This window comes from Rhinopithecus bieti, unplaced genomic scaffold, assembly GCF_001698545.2.
Source record: "Rhinopithecus bieti isolate Rb0 unplaced genomic scaffold, ASM169854v2 scaffold_45389, whole genome shotgun sequence".
Lineage (NCBI taxonomy): Eukaryota > Metazoa > Chordata > Mammalia > Primates > Cercopithecidae > Rhinopithecus > Rhinopithecus bieti.
Window position 1 is genome coordinate 471,539 of NW_016818806.1, and position 15,528 is coordinate 487,066.

The window sequence follows — 15,528 nt, forward strand, 5'->3', positions numbered from 1 at the left end:
GTTTCACCATGTTAGCCAGGATGGTCTCAATCTCCTGACCTCATGATCCACCCACCTCAGCCTCCCAAAGTGCTGGGATTACAGGCGTGAGCCACCACGCCTGGCTGGTGACTTGCTTTTTTCACCTAGTATAATGTTTTCTAGGTTCATCTATGTTGTAACATGTATCGTTTCTTCATTCCTTTTTTGTTTGTTTGTTTTGAGATGGATTCTTGCTCTGTCACCCAGGCTGGAGTGCAGTGGTATGATCACAGCTCACTGCAACCTCTGCCTCCTGGGTTCAAGCAATTCTCCTGCCTCAGCCTCCCTAGTAGCTGGGACTACAGGTACACGCCACCACATCCAGTTAATTTTTGTATTTTTTGTAGAAATGGAGTTTCACTGTGTTGGCCAGGCTAGTTTCGAACTCCTGACCTCAGGTGATCCACCCACCTCGGCCTCTCAAAGTGCTGGGATTACAGGCATGAACCACCGGGCCCAGCCATTTGTATATTTTCTTTGGAGAAAAAAATTTTCCCATTTTAATTGAGTTATTTGTCTTTTATTATTGACATTTAAGATTTTTTTTTTTTTTTTTTTTTGAGGCAGAGTCTTGCTCTGTTGCCCAGACTGGAGTGCAGTGGCGTGAGCTCCACTTACTGCAACCTCCACATACTAGGTTCCAATGATTCTCCTGCCTCAGCCTCCCAAGTAGCTGAGATTACAGGAGCACACCACCACGCCCGGCTAATTTTTTTGTGTGTGTTTTTATTAGAGATGGGGTTTCACCATGTTGGCCAGGCTGGTTGACCAGGCTGGTCTTGAACTCCTGACCTCAGGTGATCCACCTTCCTCTGCCTCCCAAAACACTGGGATTACAGGCATGAGCCACCATACCCAGCCAACTTTTAAGAATCTTTTTAAGATTTTGTTGCATACCAAAAGAGTTCTTTATATATTCTGGATACAAGTCTCAGACATGATGATTTGCAAATATGTTTTCTTCCATTCTGTAAGTTTTAACTTTTTTGATAGCACTTTTGAACAAAAGTGCTAACTCTTTATGAAGCTAAATTTGTCTATTTTTTTCTTTTACCACTTGTGTTTTTGTTGTCATGAAGATTTACTCCTGTTTCTCTTCTACAAGTTGTGTGGCTTTAATTCTTACGTTTAGGCCTACAAGCCATTTTGAGCTAAGTTTGTATATGCTGTGAGGTGTCATTGCCCTCATGGTTAGAGCCCAGAAAGCAAGAGAAAAAGCCTTCTCCAGCCTGACCTGAGCCCTCCCTCTTCTGTTCCTGACTCTCATCAGTCAGCAGCCTTACTCACTGACCATGGTTGGAGCCCTCTGAGTTCTGGGGAAGGATGGAGAGAAAGAAGAGTATCCTCTGGTTCCCATGAGTTATTAAGCCCCTGCGGGAGGCAGTTGGGAGGGACATGAGGCAGATCAGCACAGGGCATCTGGAGCCAGCGAAGCAGTTTTAGAGCAGGAGCCTGCTTCAGTGATGCTTGAAGGTGGGCACTGGGGTCAGGCTACTGGCTCAGATCCAGCTGGTCTTGCAGCAAAGCCGCCGCAGGAAAGATGAACCTGTACGAGTCATTTGCCCAGGCTACCCAGCTGGGCGATCTACACACCTGCCTGATGATGGACATGAAGGCCTGCCAGGAGGACGATGTGCGGCTCCTGTGCCACCTCACGCCCTCCATCTACACAGAGGTCAGTGCCTGCATCCATATCTGTGCCGGGGGGCTCACAGGAACACACTTCAGTGAACACTCTGAGGACACACAACCCTGAACCCTCTTTTGTTCATCCTCACTAACCTAGGTGGGCCATTGCTTCCCACAATCACAGCTGTCCCCTCCTTCCACTTCTCTTTATTAGTGGTTGAAACATTTCTAGAACTCCCTGAATTCCTATACTTCAGTGTAACTGATGTGCACTGGGGTCTGGGCCTATATACTTGGCTTCTCCTATTGGGTCCCATCATCTGGACCTAGGACAGGGCCCACAAACCAGATCCATGTTCATATCAACATGGACAGATCCACATCAGCAGGCCCTCTTGTCCTCTGATGGCTCACCCTTGCTTGGATTCTCTCTGATAGTTCCTGATGACCGGGGCTTCTGTAGTGGAGACTCACTTTCATTTCCCCTGGTTCACTCACGCTCTAGGAACTGGGACATAACAGGTATCGGCCCTTTCTCCTCTTGGTAGAAGTTCCCAGGAAGAGGGAAATGAGGATCCAGGGCATGACAGGAGGAACTGTGATCTCGGCCGAGTACTGGAGGGAGGAGGGGGGCAGATGCTGGACACAGGGTACTTCCCTCCCCTTGCTCCCCCTTCTCTAGATGGGGCCCTGCCTACCCCACATACCTCCAGACATAAACTCTCTACACCACCTCTTTGGCCAAAGGTCAGCACAGGTTGGACTTCTTTGCTGCCAGGGATGCAAATATTTATTCTACCGCTGCTCCCACACAGAATCAGGCATCATGGCCAGTCCTCTCAGCTCTGGCTTTATCTCTAGTAGTTCCCCATTCCTTTCTGTACACACACTGTGGGAACTATCAGAGAAAACCCACACCCCTGATGGTGTGCACACGTAAATAACAACACTTGGGGTCTTCAAGTTCTCAAAGTCTTCCAGCATCATAGCTGTTGGATCTCTGTTTAGCGGTTTATTTTTGGGCCTGTGTCTGGCTGACCCAGTCAAACCTTGAGATGTAATAAGGAAGGAGAGTGGGTTATGGGATGAAAGCTGAGGAGCCTACCCAGGACTTTTCCCCTCTCTTTTCCATTTAGTTTCCAGATGAAACCTTGAGGAGCGGAGAGCTGCTGAACATGATCGTGGCTGTTATTGACTCTGCACAGGTGAACATTGAGCTCTGACCTCCCCAGAAAGGTCTGGGAGGCAGCATTAGGGGAATAGGGCCTCTGCTCTCCCTCCAGGCCTGCAGACAGGGAGCCCATGCTCCCTCCTGACTACAGTGATGTGCACTTTCAGCCATGGGGCCTGGGAAGGAAAAGTGGAGCCCAAGCAAGGCAGGCTGAGGTTAGGCCAATCCTGCCTGGAGTTCCCCTTATTCTCCATATTCTTTGGGCACTCCTGTTCCACAGCAAAAGCTGAGGGGGTTGTGGTTTTAGCTCTCAACTGGTCTTTCCTTTGACTTAGAATGAAAATGGTCAGACCATTTCTATTTGCCCTTTTTACCATGCGTAGGTCCCCCAGAGGCTGTAGCTTTGCTCGGGTCCTTCTCAGGCCTATACTGGGATCCCATTTCTCCTCCTCTCCACTTAGTTCCCATTCATAAAAGAGGAAGCTTAGCACCCAAGAATCCTCCTCCTTTTGTCTCTACCCTGCCCAACCTACATCTAGAGCCCAGCCTCTCAGGGTCCTTTCCTTCTCAGGCTCAGACCAAGGCTGTAACTACTTTTGCCCAAAATAGTCCTAAGGTTCCCGCTCAGGCCTGTGGCTACTTTATCAGCCCCTTCATCCTTCAGAGACGGCAGCATTCGTTGTGTGCCATCTCCTTACCATTCCTTTAAACTGGGCCTTCACTTCTTAAATTTTTTTTCCCCCTTATGAGCCCTCCTGCATCCCCGTCCATACTAGCTTCCTGGCCCCTTTCAGAGCTGATGGGTTCTGCCTCCTTCCTCCACCTCCTTAGCTCCAGGAGCTGGTCTGCCACGTGATGATGGGTAACCTGGTTATGTTTCGAAAAGACTCAGTTCTCAACATACTTAGTAAGTGATCAAACCTTTAGGTACCTGGGAGAGGAGAGGAGGGCAGGGTGTCAGTCCTGTGTATTTTACACTATCTGGAAAGCTGGTTCTGGGGCTGGGAAGTTAAGGGGACAGAACTGTACTCCACCCTGGTGTGGTCTGGGGCAGTGTCTTTCTGGATCTGTCCTACCTCTGTAACATCCCTGCTTGGGGTGCTGGTTGGTAGTCAGTGGATTAGGGGTGTATGTATGTGTGTGTTCTTGAGAGAGATGTTTCTTTTGTCTCTTCCAGTTCAGAGCCTAGACTGGGAGACCTTTGAGCAGTATTGTGCCTGGCAGCTCTTTCTGGCCCACAATATTCCCCTGGAGACCATAATCCCCATCCTGCAGCACCTCAAATACAAGGGTGAGTAGGTTTATAGGTAGGGAGCACATCAGACATGACACTTCCTATATAGCTAGGGCAAGGCTGAGGCCTAGGCTTCTAGGATGAGCCCAGATCCATTGTCCTCCTTCCCACCAAAGTGCACAAGGGCAGGCTCCCTGTCAGCCACTTTTGTTCCTTAGATGAGTCCTGTGGGTCCACCATGAGCCAGGCTCTGGGCTGGGGCTCAGGTGGCTCAGGGACTGATAGGAGTGGGGTAGGGGATTCTTCCTGGCTCCTCATCAAAGACTGTCCTTATTCCCTCCAGTAGCTGTTGGGGGATGACAGAGGTCCCCAGATTCCATCCTGGAATCATACCTTCCCCTGAACAGCCTCTGCCCTTCCCTCACAGAGCACCCAGAGGCCCTGTCCTGCCTACTGCTTCAACTCCGAAGAGAAAAGTGAGTTCCACTTCTGGGGCTCTTTAGCCCTCAGTTTTAACATCCCAAGAGCTGCTGTGATCTAAAGGGCTTCTTCTGTCCTGCTCCTTATTGCCATATTTTTTCCTGTCGTTAACATCTGCTTATTCTGCCCTTCCCCCAACGTGACTTACAAATGAGCAGCTCCCCTGGGATCTGGGCTTCCTCTCGACTTTACCCCCCTGCCCACCAGGAGCTGCCCTCGGAGGTAGGGAGGTGGGGACCGGACATCCCTGTTTCCTGCTGCCACAGCAGTTCTAATCCCTGGTGGCTCCTGCTCCCCGCCCCCGCCACCCCATGCTCCTGCGGCCACTGCACAGCTAATCCAAGAGGAGGGAGGGTCAGGGTAGAGGGGTCACGCACCATCCTCACCCTCACCCTGTGCAGAGCAGAGCCAGCTGGACCCATTGTGCCTTGACAGGGTGGGGCAGAGAGGGAGAGGGTGGCAGCCCCCTCTTCCCGCAAAGCCGCTTTAGCAACATCCCCCGATAAATGGGGCAGCAGCTGTGTATCTTATCCTTCCTACCTTTCTGCCTTCCTTCCACCCATTCTGCTCCCTGCCTGAGAGACTAGAAATGGTGCAGAGTATCCTAGAGGAAGAGGGAAGCTTGGAGGCTGTGTGGGGCTGTGGCTTCACAACCCTCTCCTGCCCCCTTCCTCCAGCTGGAAGCCAGGTTGGCCCACAGCTCTAGCAGGGTAGGGGTAGGGGAGCATCTGCATGTCATATGCTTGTGCTTCTGGCTCCCAGGCCCACTCCCTGACTGTTCCAGGGGAGAACTGAGGGTTCTCCTTCCCAACACACACACGCACACACCTTCTCCTACTACAGCAAGTGAAGAATCTCACTTCTCCTCTCCTGGCTTCCACAGAGGATGAAACCAGGCATTCCTTGGCCTAAGGAGAAGAGGGAGAGGGATGTGAGAGTAGTGGGTGGGTAGGGAGGCCGGGGTTTGGGAAATAAGTGGGAGAGACCCAGCATGCCCTGTGGCCACTGTGCAAGCAGCACCCAGTGCCCCCTTCCTCCCCCAGGCCCAGTGAGGAGATGGTGAAGATGGTGCTGAGCCGGCCCTGCCATCCTGACGACCAGTTCACCACCAGCATCCTGCGGCACTGGTGCATGAAACATGACGAGCTGCTGGCCGAGCACATCAAGTCCCTGCTCATCAAGAACAACAGCTTGCCTCGCAAGAGACAGAGGTGGGACACAGTCCCTGTCTACCCTCCAGGCCATGGCGGTCTGCAGGGACTGCTGCCCGGTGGTGGTGGGGGCTGGTGCTGTCCCAGCCTGGTTTGTGGGCGACATCTAGTGGTCCGAAGCCACATGGCATGCGAGACCACTGTGGCCCCTTCTCCCCATCTTCCAGTGCCCCTGTGGCCAGGATCCCCTGCTCTAGGCACACCTTTCTCACCTGACCCCAGCCCTCCCAGCCTGCCTATCCTGCTTCCCATGTAGGCTACCTCTGTCTTAAGGGGGCCCTGGCGGGTGGAGGGTGTCTTGCACTCCGGAACCCTCCCGCACTCAGACTCTGGCTCTGGTGATTCCTGCACAGCCTGAGGAGCTCTAGCAGCAAGCTGGCCCAGCTGACTCTGGAGCAGATCCTGGAGCACTTGGACAACCTGCGGCTCAACCTGACCAACACCAAGCAGAACTGTATGCCTTCCACCCTCGGCGTCCAGTGTAGACGGTGCTGCCCTGGCCCAGACTATGCCTGGAGCCAGGCTGGGGGCAGGGGCAGGACACTCGGGGCCACAACCCACACTGGGGATAAAACAACCTTTGGGTGCTATTTAATAAGCTCCCAGACATCTGATGGTTTTTCCTTCCCTACTCTCCCTTTTCTTCCTCTAGTTTTTAGCCAGACCCCAATTCTCCAGGCGCTGCAGCATGTCCAGGCGAGCTGTGACGAAGCCCACAAGATGAAGTGAGGCTCCTGCCACTTTGGGCCTTGGAAAGTAGTAGGGGAAGAGCCTAAGGGAGAGGAAGCCTGCTAGGGACATAAATGTAATGGCCAGCAAGACCTTAGGGTCCAGGGTTGAAGAAAAAGAGGCCTAGGCCTGGGGGCAGAGAAGAGGATGGGAGGTGCCATAGGAGCAGTAGGCTCCCACTCAGAGCTCCTGCTCCTTTTCCTTAGGTTCAGTGATCTCTTCTCCCTGGCGGAGGAATATGAGGACTCTTCCACCAAGCCACCCAAGAGCCGGCGAAAAGCAGCTCTGTCCAGCCCTCGAAGTCGTAAGAATGCCACACAGCCCCCCAATGCTGAAGAAGAGTCAGGCTCCAGCAGTGCTTCGGTGAGAGCCCAGCCAGTGCACAGGGGGAAAAGGAGCACTGGGTGCAGGTGGAGTCGGCACCAGCAGCTGCCCAGGCTGGTAACTTCCCATTTCCACTCCCATCTCTTCCAGGAGGAGGAAGACACGAAACCGAAGCCTACCAAGCGGAAACGAAAAGGGTCCTCTGCAGTGGGCTCTGACAGTGACTGAGGCCCTGCATTCCCCATCCCAACCCCAGCTGGATTGCTTTCTCCTCCTTGGTGATTCAAAGGTTAATAGAGGCTGGGGAGATTGCAGGGGAAACACCCTTGTCGCATCCCCAAGCTCCCCCAGTGGAAGGAGGAGCTTTCTCCTCTGGCTGAGTTTGAGAAGCTGCCATGCAGCTCCTAGCCCCTTCCCTCCTGGGGCCTCCAGCCCCTCACACTGCTGTTCCCAGTGATATTTGGGATCTGACTGAAGCCAGAGGCTCTGTAAAATCAGACCATAGTGGAAGTCCTCAGCCCCCAGGCAAGGCCCTTCCCCAGTCTCCTCCCCCAGTCTCCCAAGGAGCCATTGCAACAAAGAAGGGAAATGACAAAGGGGCAGCTGGCCAGAGAAGCTGGGATACGAGCAGAGACTCAGTGTGTGGGAGTCCCTTCCCGCTTCCCCCTTCGGGTCTTGGTTTGTTCTGAAGGGGTGTTTTATAGTCACTATCCACATGCCAGTGTGAAGTGGGCATCTGTGACGTGGTCAGGGTGTCCATTCCTAATCATGGGGCAGATGCCGCAAGCATTCAGAAAGGAGTCTGAAAGGATGGCCACAGCCCCATGTGGTGTGCCCTGGAGGCTTAGGTTGGCCTGATGTTGGCACCTCAAGCTACACCAGAGTCCAGGGAGTCCCAGAGGCAAGTTTCACAGAACTGTCAAATGATCCCATTTCCTTGAATCTGGGTTTTTTTTTTTGTTTTTTTCTTTTTTTGGCAGAGATAATCGTGTCTTAAAAGTTGTTTTTAAATGACAATAAAACAAGCCAGAATGTCTTTTGTGCTGGAGTGTCTGCTGGCGTTTGCCCCGTGCATGTATAGCTTGGTCTTGATTTGATTGGCATCGCTACTTGTAACCTCAGAACATCCCCCTTTCCCTTCCTGTTCTGCCCCCACTTTTGTCTAGAGCAGAAGGGACTTGGCTTTGGCCCCTACCCATCCTTCCTGCTGCCACTGGAGGTGGGAGCCAGGCGCTGACCTATCTATGCAGAACCATCCCCTGTAGGATGAGGCCTGTCCTTTCTCATTTCTCAAGAAATGAGGCTTCCAAAAGGTCTGTCATCCTCCAGTTGAAGTCTGTGTGCCTACCAACAACTGCCGGAGGACTCCCTGCTTGACGGGAGGGATACTCCAGCTTGGTCTCCAGGGACAACTGTATCTGGAGATAAAGTTCGGATACCAGGGTGGGATAGAGATGCTCTTCCTTCCACAGTCTGGCCACTTGCTGGGCCATGTGAACCAGCAGAGGAGAGTTCTTTGGCTATGCTGTTGTTCCCCCGCTATCCAGGGAGAATGGAGGCGGACTGAGGAGTGAAGTTTGGGTGAACTGCACAGAGCTGCTCCTCTTCACCCTGAAAATTTGTCTTTTTACAGAATCCAGGTTCTCCCCTCTCTCATCACTGCTGTTCCTTCCTTTGAAGGTCTAAACCACCAGAGGCCTTTTTCCTTCCTCTCTCCTTCCCCAGTTTCCTCCGCCCCAATTAAAACCAGGATGGAGAGCATTTGCTGACAGGCCCCAATTATTGTACCCTTGCCCAAAGGGAGGGGCCTCTGTTGTGGCCCCTCAGAAATCTGGCAGTCTGGGTTTCCACCTTTCCCCTATTTTAACTCTCAGCCCCCACCCATCCCCTGGGGTTGCGGCTGGCAGGAGGGGATGGGCCTGCCTATCCTGCTGGGACTTGCAGAACCAAATGGGCCAGGGGCCAAGTTCTTCATTCTTTTGGGAGAGAGCGATGGTACCTTCCCTTCACGGGAAAATGAGAAACATTGAGGGGAAGATGGACTGCGATCCAAAAGCCCTGGCTATCAGGCCTGGACTCTAGAGCTTAGCCAGATGCCTAAACCGCCCAAACCGAGAAAGAACTTAGAAGACAGACATAACCCTGGGATTGAGGGGAGGCGCGAGCACCGCCCCGGACCTGGTAGGGTGCGAGCCGCGAGCAGTCCGGGAGGGAGCGCGCCTAGGGCGGAGCGTAGGCTGTGGGGAGGGCTGGGAGTCCGGGGCCGCCCCACACCCGCACTCCTCCCGGGTTTCTGCTCTCCGCCCGTGGGGAGAGGTGGGGGTTTGGGTGGGAAGGGGCGTGTGCCAGCGCACGCGCGCTCCCGGGAAGGAGAGGTCTCGGCTAGAACCAAAGGCCCTAGGTTTTCGGGAGGGAGGAACAGGGATGTTTGCTAGCGGCTGGAACCAGACGGTGCCGACGGAAGAAGCGGGCTCCATGGCTGCCCTCCTGCTGCTGCCCCTGCTGCTGTTGCTACCGCTGCTGCTGCTGAAGCTACACCTCTGGCCGCAATTGCGCTGGCTCCCGGCGGACTTGGCCTTTGCGCTGCGCGCCCTGCGCTGCAAATGGGCTCTTCGAGCTCGCGCCCTGGCCGCGGCTGCCGCCGACCCGGAAGGTCCCGAGGCGGGCTGCAGCCTGGCCTGGCGCCTCGCGGAGCTGGCCCGGCAGCGCCCCGCGCACACCTTTCTCATTCACGGCTCGCGGCTCTTTAGCTACTCGGAGGCGGAGCGCGAGAGTAACAGGGCTGCACGCGCCTTCCTACGTGCGCTAGGCTGGGACGGGGGTCCCGGCGGCGGCGACAGTGGCACGCGGAGCGCTGGAGAAGGCGAGCGGGCGGCGCCGGGAGCCGGAGATGCAGCGGCCGGAAGCGGCGCGGGGCTTGCTGGAGGGAACGGTGCGGCCAGAGGTGGAGGAGCCGCCGCCCTTCTGGCACCTGGAGCAACCGTGGCGCTGCTCCTCCCCGGCGGCCCGGAGTTTCTGTGGCTCTGGTTCGGGCTGGCCAAGGCTGGCCTGCGCACGGCCTTTGTGCCCACCGCCCTGCGCCGGGGCCCCCTGCTGCACTGCCTCCGCAGCTGCGGCGCGCGCGCGCTGGTGCTGGCGCCAGGTAAGGCTGGAGCGCCGAACTAAGGCGCGGCCAGCCACAGAAGGGGGCGTGTCGGGGACCGCAGAAGGGCTTGGATTCATCCCTGGGCCTGGGAAGAAGCCGACTATCCCTTGGGGTTCGAAAGTGAGTAGAGCTAGGAGTCTCCGGGTTTGCAAAGGGATGAGGCTGAATCTTTGGTGCCCCAAGGATCCCCAAGGAGTCGAGTTCCAGGCCTCAGACCCAAGATAGAATGTTCATACCCTTCACCCTCACCCAAGAGCAGTGTGGGCTCGGATGGGGAGGGCACATGGGTCATAGGCTCTTCTAGGTAGAGCCAGGGCCCCGGCGCTGTGCTTTCCCACCCTTCCAGAGTTTCTGGAGTCCCTGGAGCCGGACCTGCCCGCCCTGAGAGCCATGGGGCTTCACCTGTGGGCTGCAGGCCCAGGAACCCACCCTGCTGGAATTAGCGATTTGCTGGCTGAAGTGTCCGCTGAAATGGATGGGCCAGTGCCAGGATACCTCTCTTCCCCCCAGAGCGTAACAGACACGTGCCTGTACATCTTTACCTCTGGCACCACGGGTGAGAGCCGGGCACCATACTTAGCTCCCCGAAACTAAGGCAGAGGAAGGCAGGGTTCTGGGAACAGAGACTGGGACCTCCTCAGCTCCCAGACCACTCCTTCAAAACCCCCAGACAGGATGCTGATTTCATTGGCACTTCCTTTTTCTCTTCATCATTTCACTCCCCAGTCCCTTCACCTCCTACTCATTTCTCCACCTCCCCCAGACCACCCAGATTTCCAGGACAGCCTGGTCTCCATCCTCAGCTTCTGTCCTGCGTCCACCTCTTTCTGTGGGAAACCCAGTGGGGGTGCAAACAGATAGGTAGAGCTTGGAGTCCACCCTTCCCCTGATCACCCCACAACTGCCACCCCACAGGCCTCCCCAAGGCTGCTCGGATCAGTCATCTGAAGATCCTGCAATGCCAGGGCTTCTACCAGCTGTGTGGTGTCCACCAGGAAGATGTGATCTACCTCGCACTCCCACTCTACCACATGTCCGGCTCCCTGCTGGGTGTTGTGGGCTGCTTGGGCATTGGTCAGTCTCCCCAACCCCACCTTCATTAATTCATCCAGCAGACATTTATTAAGCACCTACTATACTGTGAGTCCTCCAGGGTAGATAATCTAGAGGACAGATGGGGCAGAGCCCTACTCACCAAGAGCTCTACAATGGGGCAATGTTACCTGCCTAGACCTACAGACTGAGGAACGGGGCAGGGGGGCCATATAACCACATAACTCCAGGCTGCAGGATCAAAGGCAGGGAAGGACTGTCAGTCCAGGAACAGGCAAATAGAGAAGAGGGAGAGAGAGACAAGGAGGTGAGAGTGTGGAGGATGGGATCTTTGGGGCTGGGAAGTAGGGAAAGGGCATTCACCTCTTCCAAGGCTGGGGACGGGCCAGGGGAGGGGAGAGAGGGCCAGCACAGCTTCCTGACGGTGTGACTCCCACAGTGGGCCCTTCCCGGGGAATAACTACAGTGAAGGCTGGGGTCTGGAAAGAGGGGCTCAGGCTCCCCACTCTGCTCCTAATCTTACCTCCTTCCTTCTTCCCTACTTCCCACTTCTGGCAGGGGCCACAGTGGTGCTGAAGTCCAAGTTCTCGGCTGGTCAGTTCTGGGAAGATTGCCAGCAGCACAGGGTGACCGTGTTCCAGTACATTGGGGAGTTGTGTCGATACCTTGTCAACCAGCCCCTGGTGCGTGGGCACAGATCCTGGGCAGAGCTGCTGACACAGGGCTAGCTCACGGGGAACAGGACAGTTGACAGGAGACACTGAGACAGGGAGTTGGAGGGAGAAGCAGGAAGAAGGAAATGGCAGTGTAAGATAAGGAGCCGGAGATGGCCTAGGCCATCGGACGCTTACGGCCTCTGAGGGAGGTCCCAGTGGGGGGGATTCTGGTGAATGGAGAACAGGAATTCACTGCGGGGAGCAGGCATCTTGGTGCTGAAGCTCCGGCCCCTCTCCCACTCATCTCAGAGCAAGGCAGAACATGGCCATAAGGTCCGGCTGGTAGTGGGCAGCGGGCTGCGCCCAGACACCTGGGAGCGTTTTGTGCGGCGCTTTGGGCCCCTGCAGGTGCTGGAGACATATGGACTGACAGAGGGCAACGTGGCCACCATCAACTACACAGGACAGCAGGGCGCTGTGGGGCGTGCTTCCTGGCTTTACAAGGTGAGGGGCAGAGAGGAAACTGAGAACCCGTGGAACAGCAGAGGGCTGGCAGGAGAGGGGGCTCGTGTGACTGCAATGATTCAGTACCTGGGTCTCCCTTTCCCCAGCATATCTTCCCCTTCTCCTTGATTCGCTATGATGTCACCCTAGGAGAACCGATTCGGGACCCCCGGGGGCACTGTGTGGCCACATCTCCAGGTTGGTGGTGTTCTGGTGGGGTGGGCGAGGTGCTGAAGCTGGCACAGGAGAACTGGAATTGGAGACGGGTGGATGGGGGCAGGAGGCTCTGGGAAAGGTGACAGCACTCCTGACCCTGGTGACTCTGCCAGGTGAGCCAGGGCTGCTGGTGGCCCCGATAAGCCAGCAGTCCCCATTCCTGGGCTACGCTGGGGGGCCAGAGCTGGCCCAGGGGAAGTTGCTAAAGGATGTCTTCCGGCCTGGGGATGTTTTCTTCAACACTGGGGACCTGCTGGTCTGCGATGACCAAGGTTTTCTCCGCTTCCATGATCGTACTGGAGACACCTTCAGGTATCTGTCCATAACTGGTTCTTCATCCTGGACATCTGATCTCTGTGATCCAAAGCTTCTGAACCTCAACTCCCTGATCTGCCACCTCAACCCGGGTCCTCAGCTAATCTCTCATTCTCAGATCTCACCATTTCATCCCTGTGACAGTCTGGCACGCCGACCTCTGACCTCATCTCCCCACCAAGTCCATGAGGCCCTGACCCCTGACTCCCAGTTTCAGATCTCTGCTCTCTGACAGGTGGAAGGGGGAGAATGTGGCCACAACCGAGGTGGCAGAGGTCTTTGAGGCCCTGGATTTTCTTCAGGAGGTGAACGTCTATGGAGTCACTGTGCCAGGTGCTTGGCATGGAAGGTGGGGGAGGCACCCAGCCACCACCCCGAATTGGTAATACTTGGGCGCAGGGAGCACGAGGCCTTCATGGTGGTCAGCCATGGAGGGGCTCACTCTGTCTCCCACACCCATCAGGGCATGAAGGCAGGGCTGGAATGGCAGCCCTGGTTCTGCGTCCCCCCCACTCTTTGGACCTTATGCAGCTCTACACCCACGTGTCTGAGAATTTGCCACCTTATGCCCGGCCCCGATTCCTCAGGCTCCAGGTAACCAGCCACTACCCCCGCAGCCTCTCACCTCATATATCCTCTCTCCACATATCCACCCCATGTATCAGCTTTGGGAGTTTGATGGCTCCCAAACTCTACAAAGGGGCCCCCAACGTAATACACTCCGTGAAGAGAAAAAACACGGAGGCATACGCTCTTCACCCCACTTCTTTCCTTATCCCTGCCTTCTCCTGGCCTGGCTCTTTCTCCTCCCTGTCACCTCCTCCCCTTAACCTTGACCTCACACTCCCTTTCCCCAGATTTGCTCCTTAACAAAATTCAGGCAACTCCCCTGAACCAGCTGGGCAGAGTCCCCTTCCCTCCAACTCCCTCTGACCCTTCCTCCTGTCCCCAGGAGTCTTTGGCCACCACAGAGACCTTCAAACAGCAGAAAGTCCGGATGGCAGAGGAGGGCTTCGACCCCAGCACCCTGTCCGACCCACTGTACATTCTGGACCAGGCTGCAGGTGCCTACCTGCCCCTCACACCTGCCCGGTACAGCGCCCTCCTGGCAGGGGACCTTCGAATCTGAGACCTTCCACACCTGAGGCACCTGAGAGAAGGACTCTGTGGGGTGGGGCCATGGCAGGGGTGCTGGGCTGTCAGGGACCTTTGCTATGCCGGAACTGCGGTCACTATTTTGTAATAAATGTGGCTAGAGCAGACCCAGCTGTCTTTCTGATCTACAGTATCTGTCTTTATCTCTCTGTGGAACTGCTTTTTCCTCGAGAGTTTTCTCCTGGCGTGGAGCCACAGGCCACACGTTCCTGCCCTGACTGGCTGTGGGCCAGAGTCCCGTATCTGGACCTTGGTGTTTTCCTCTCAGGAGATCCTGTGTGACCCTTGTCCTTGGAGAACCTCTGGTTACTGATGTTTGTCTGTGTTCCTGTGTAGCTCACTCTAGTTTTACTCTTCCAGTGCCAGGCTCCCACTGCTCTGTCTTGGGAACTGGAGGACCCGAGGGGTTGGCTCAAAGGGCAGAGGCGGACAGAGGCACACAGAAACGCTGCCCCCCACAGCCAGCCCAAACTGCTCCCCGAGAATCAGGTATGGCCGGGCCTGAGGAAGAGTCTTAACCAGTCCAAACGAGTGTTTGACTGTGGGGGCAAGGATGCTCAAGATACCCCTGTGCCTCGCAGCTGTCTCTGAGAAGCCAATCTTTGAGGGGGAAGAGTGGGGTGCCCTTGCCTCCAGATGTTCCTCCTCCTACCTGGTGACTGTCAGACATTCCCAGAAGGAGCAGTTCCCAGGGGAGACCCTCAGATACTGCAGGAGAGTTTGATGGAAGCCCCTCCATGGAGTGAGGTTCAGGGTGCATGTGGTGGCAGGAGGGATGGTGAGAATCAAAAGGAAAAAGGCCTCTCGACCCCCGAATGAGGTGTCCAGAACGTTCATCATCTAAAAGCCTGAAATGATGAAGCCCCTGCTTCTCCTAGGAACTGCAGTCCCCCTGTTTGGAGCTGTGGGTCCTTGAAACTTTCTGCTACTTTGCCTTTCCCCTTCTAGTCCCTCTGCCCAACATGAGAGGTCAGGGGACATGGCCTACTGGCACACTTGGTCTCTATTGCCAGCCCTCCCGTTCCAAAACTTTACAACTTGCCCCCTTCCACATGCAAGCCCGGTGCAGCCTCACTGACAGACTAGGTAAGGCACATGCTGAGGTGCCGGGGACATCTTCACACACAGTCCAATAAATGTGGGATTGAGCTCATTCTGAGCACCTCTCCAATCTGCCCCAGGAGGAGTACAATAGTTAGGGTGTGCGTGGGGGTAGGGCAGGTAGGCAGCCTGTTGGCTCGTAGTGGGGCACCTCCTGCAGCTGCTCTCCCACACCTTAATTCAGAGACGGAGTCTCGCCCTGTAGTCCAGGCTGGAGTGCAATGGCACCATCTCGGCCCACTGCAACCTCCACCTCCCGGGTTCAAGCAGTTCTCCTGCCTCAGCCTCCCGAGTAGCTGGGATTACAGGTGCACGCCACCACACCCAGCTAATTTTTTTTTTTTCTTCCTATCTTTAGTAGAGACTGGGTTTCACCGTGTTGGCCAGGCTGGTCTCGAACTCCTGACCTCGTGATCTGCCCACCGCAGCCTCCCAAAGTACTGGGATTACAGGTGTGAGCCACTGTGCCCAGCCTATTTTTGCTTTTTAAAGTGTAGCTACTAGAAAATGTAGAATTACACCTGTGGCTCAGGTTATATTTCTACTGAACAGTGCTGGCCTAAATCCTGACCCCACACTTCACT

At 55.4% G+C, this 15,528-nt stretch overlaps 2 protein-coding genes across 6 annotated transcripts in view; both read left to right on the forward strand.

Moving 5' to 3' along the window:
- Positions 1–7,835, forward strand: part of LOC108518849 (integrator complex subunit 3) — a 28,534-nt gene extending 20,699 nt beyond the window's left edge. For 2 of the 3 annotated variants that reach the window (XM_017857532.1, XM_017857533.1), the window contains 9 exons: positions 1,543–1,696; positions 2,787–2,855; positions 3,653–3,728; positions 3,999–4,112; positions 4,483–4,531; positions 5,579–5,746; positions 6,100–6,471; positions 6,682–6,838; positions 6,950–7,835. In XM_017857532.1, the coding sequence (XP_017713021.1) occupies positions 1,543–1,696; positions 2,787–2,855; positions 3,653–3,728; positions 3,999–4,112; positions 4,483–4,531; positions 5,579–5,746; positions 6,100–6,471; positions 6,682–6,838; positions 6,950–7,027 (1,237 nt within the window). In that variant the 3' untranslated portion in view covers positions 7,028–7,835. The remainder of the gene's footprint in view (positions 1–1,542; positions 1,697–2,786; positions 2,856–3,652; positions 3,729–3,998; positions 4,113–4,482; positions 4,532–5,578; positions 5,747–6,099; positions 6,472–6,681; positions 6,839–6,949) is intronic. The other variant, XM_017857534.1, reaches the window with a different exon arrangement.
- Positions 7,836–8,600: 765 nt separating this feature from the next.
- Positions 8,601–13,973, forward strand: SLC27A3 (solute carrier family 27 member 3). Of its 3 annotated transcripts, none has more exons than XM_017857536.1 (10): positions 8,601–9,941; positions 10,291–10,500; positions 10,860–11,018; positions 11,556–11,680; positions 11,963–12,157; positions 12,265–12,355; positions 12,487–12,685; positions 12,924–13,021; positions 13,152–13,282; positions 13,641–13,973. In XM_017857536.1, the coding sequence occupies exons 1-10, from the start codon at positions 9,224–9,226 to the stop codon at positions 13,815–13,817; spliced, it is 2,103 nt and encodes a 700-aa protein (XP_017713025.1). In that variant the 5' UTR covers positions 8,601–9,223; the 3' UTR covers positions 13,818–13,973. The 3 variants fall into 3 exon arrangements, with proteins under 3 accessions (XP_017713025.1, XP_017713026.1, XP_017713027.1); XM_017857537.1 differs by having other exon boundaries at positions 12,062–12,157; XM_017857538.1 differs by lacking the exon at positions 13,641–13,973 and having other exon boundaries at positions 12,924–13,070; positions 13,152–13,243.
- Positions 13,974–15,528: the final 1,555 nt, after the last annotated feature.

Excerpts from the sequence above, each read along its gene's own strand:
- SLC27A3 (XM_017857536.1), top strand. The coding sequence starts at position 9,224 with ATGTTTGCTAGCGGCTGGAACCAGACGGTGCCGACGGAAGAAGCGGGC. Across the intron at positions 11,681-11,962 it reads ACCTTGTCAACCAGCCCCTG|AGCAAGGCAGAACATGGCCA; the intron begins GTGCGTGGGCAC and ends CACTCATCTCAG. Across the intron at positions 13,022-13,151 it reads CTATGGAGTCACTGTGCCAG|GGCATGAAGGCAGGGCTGGA; the intron begins GTGCTTGGCATG and ends CACACCCATCAG.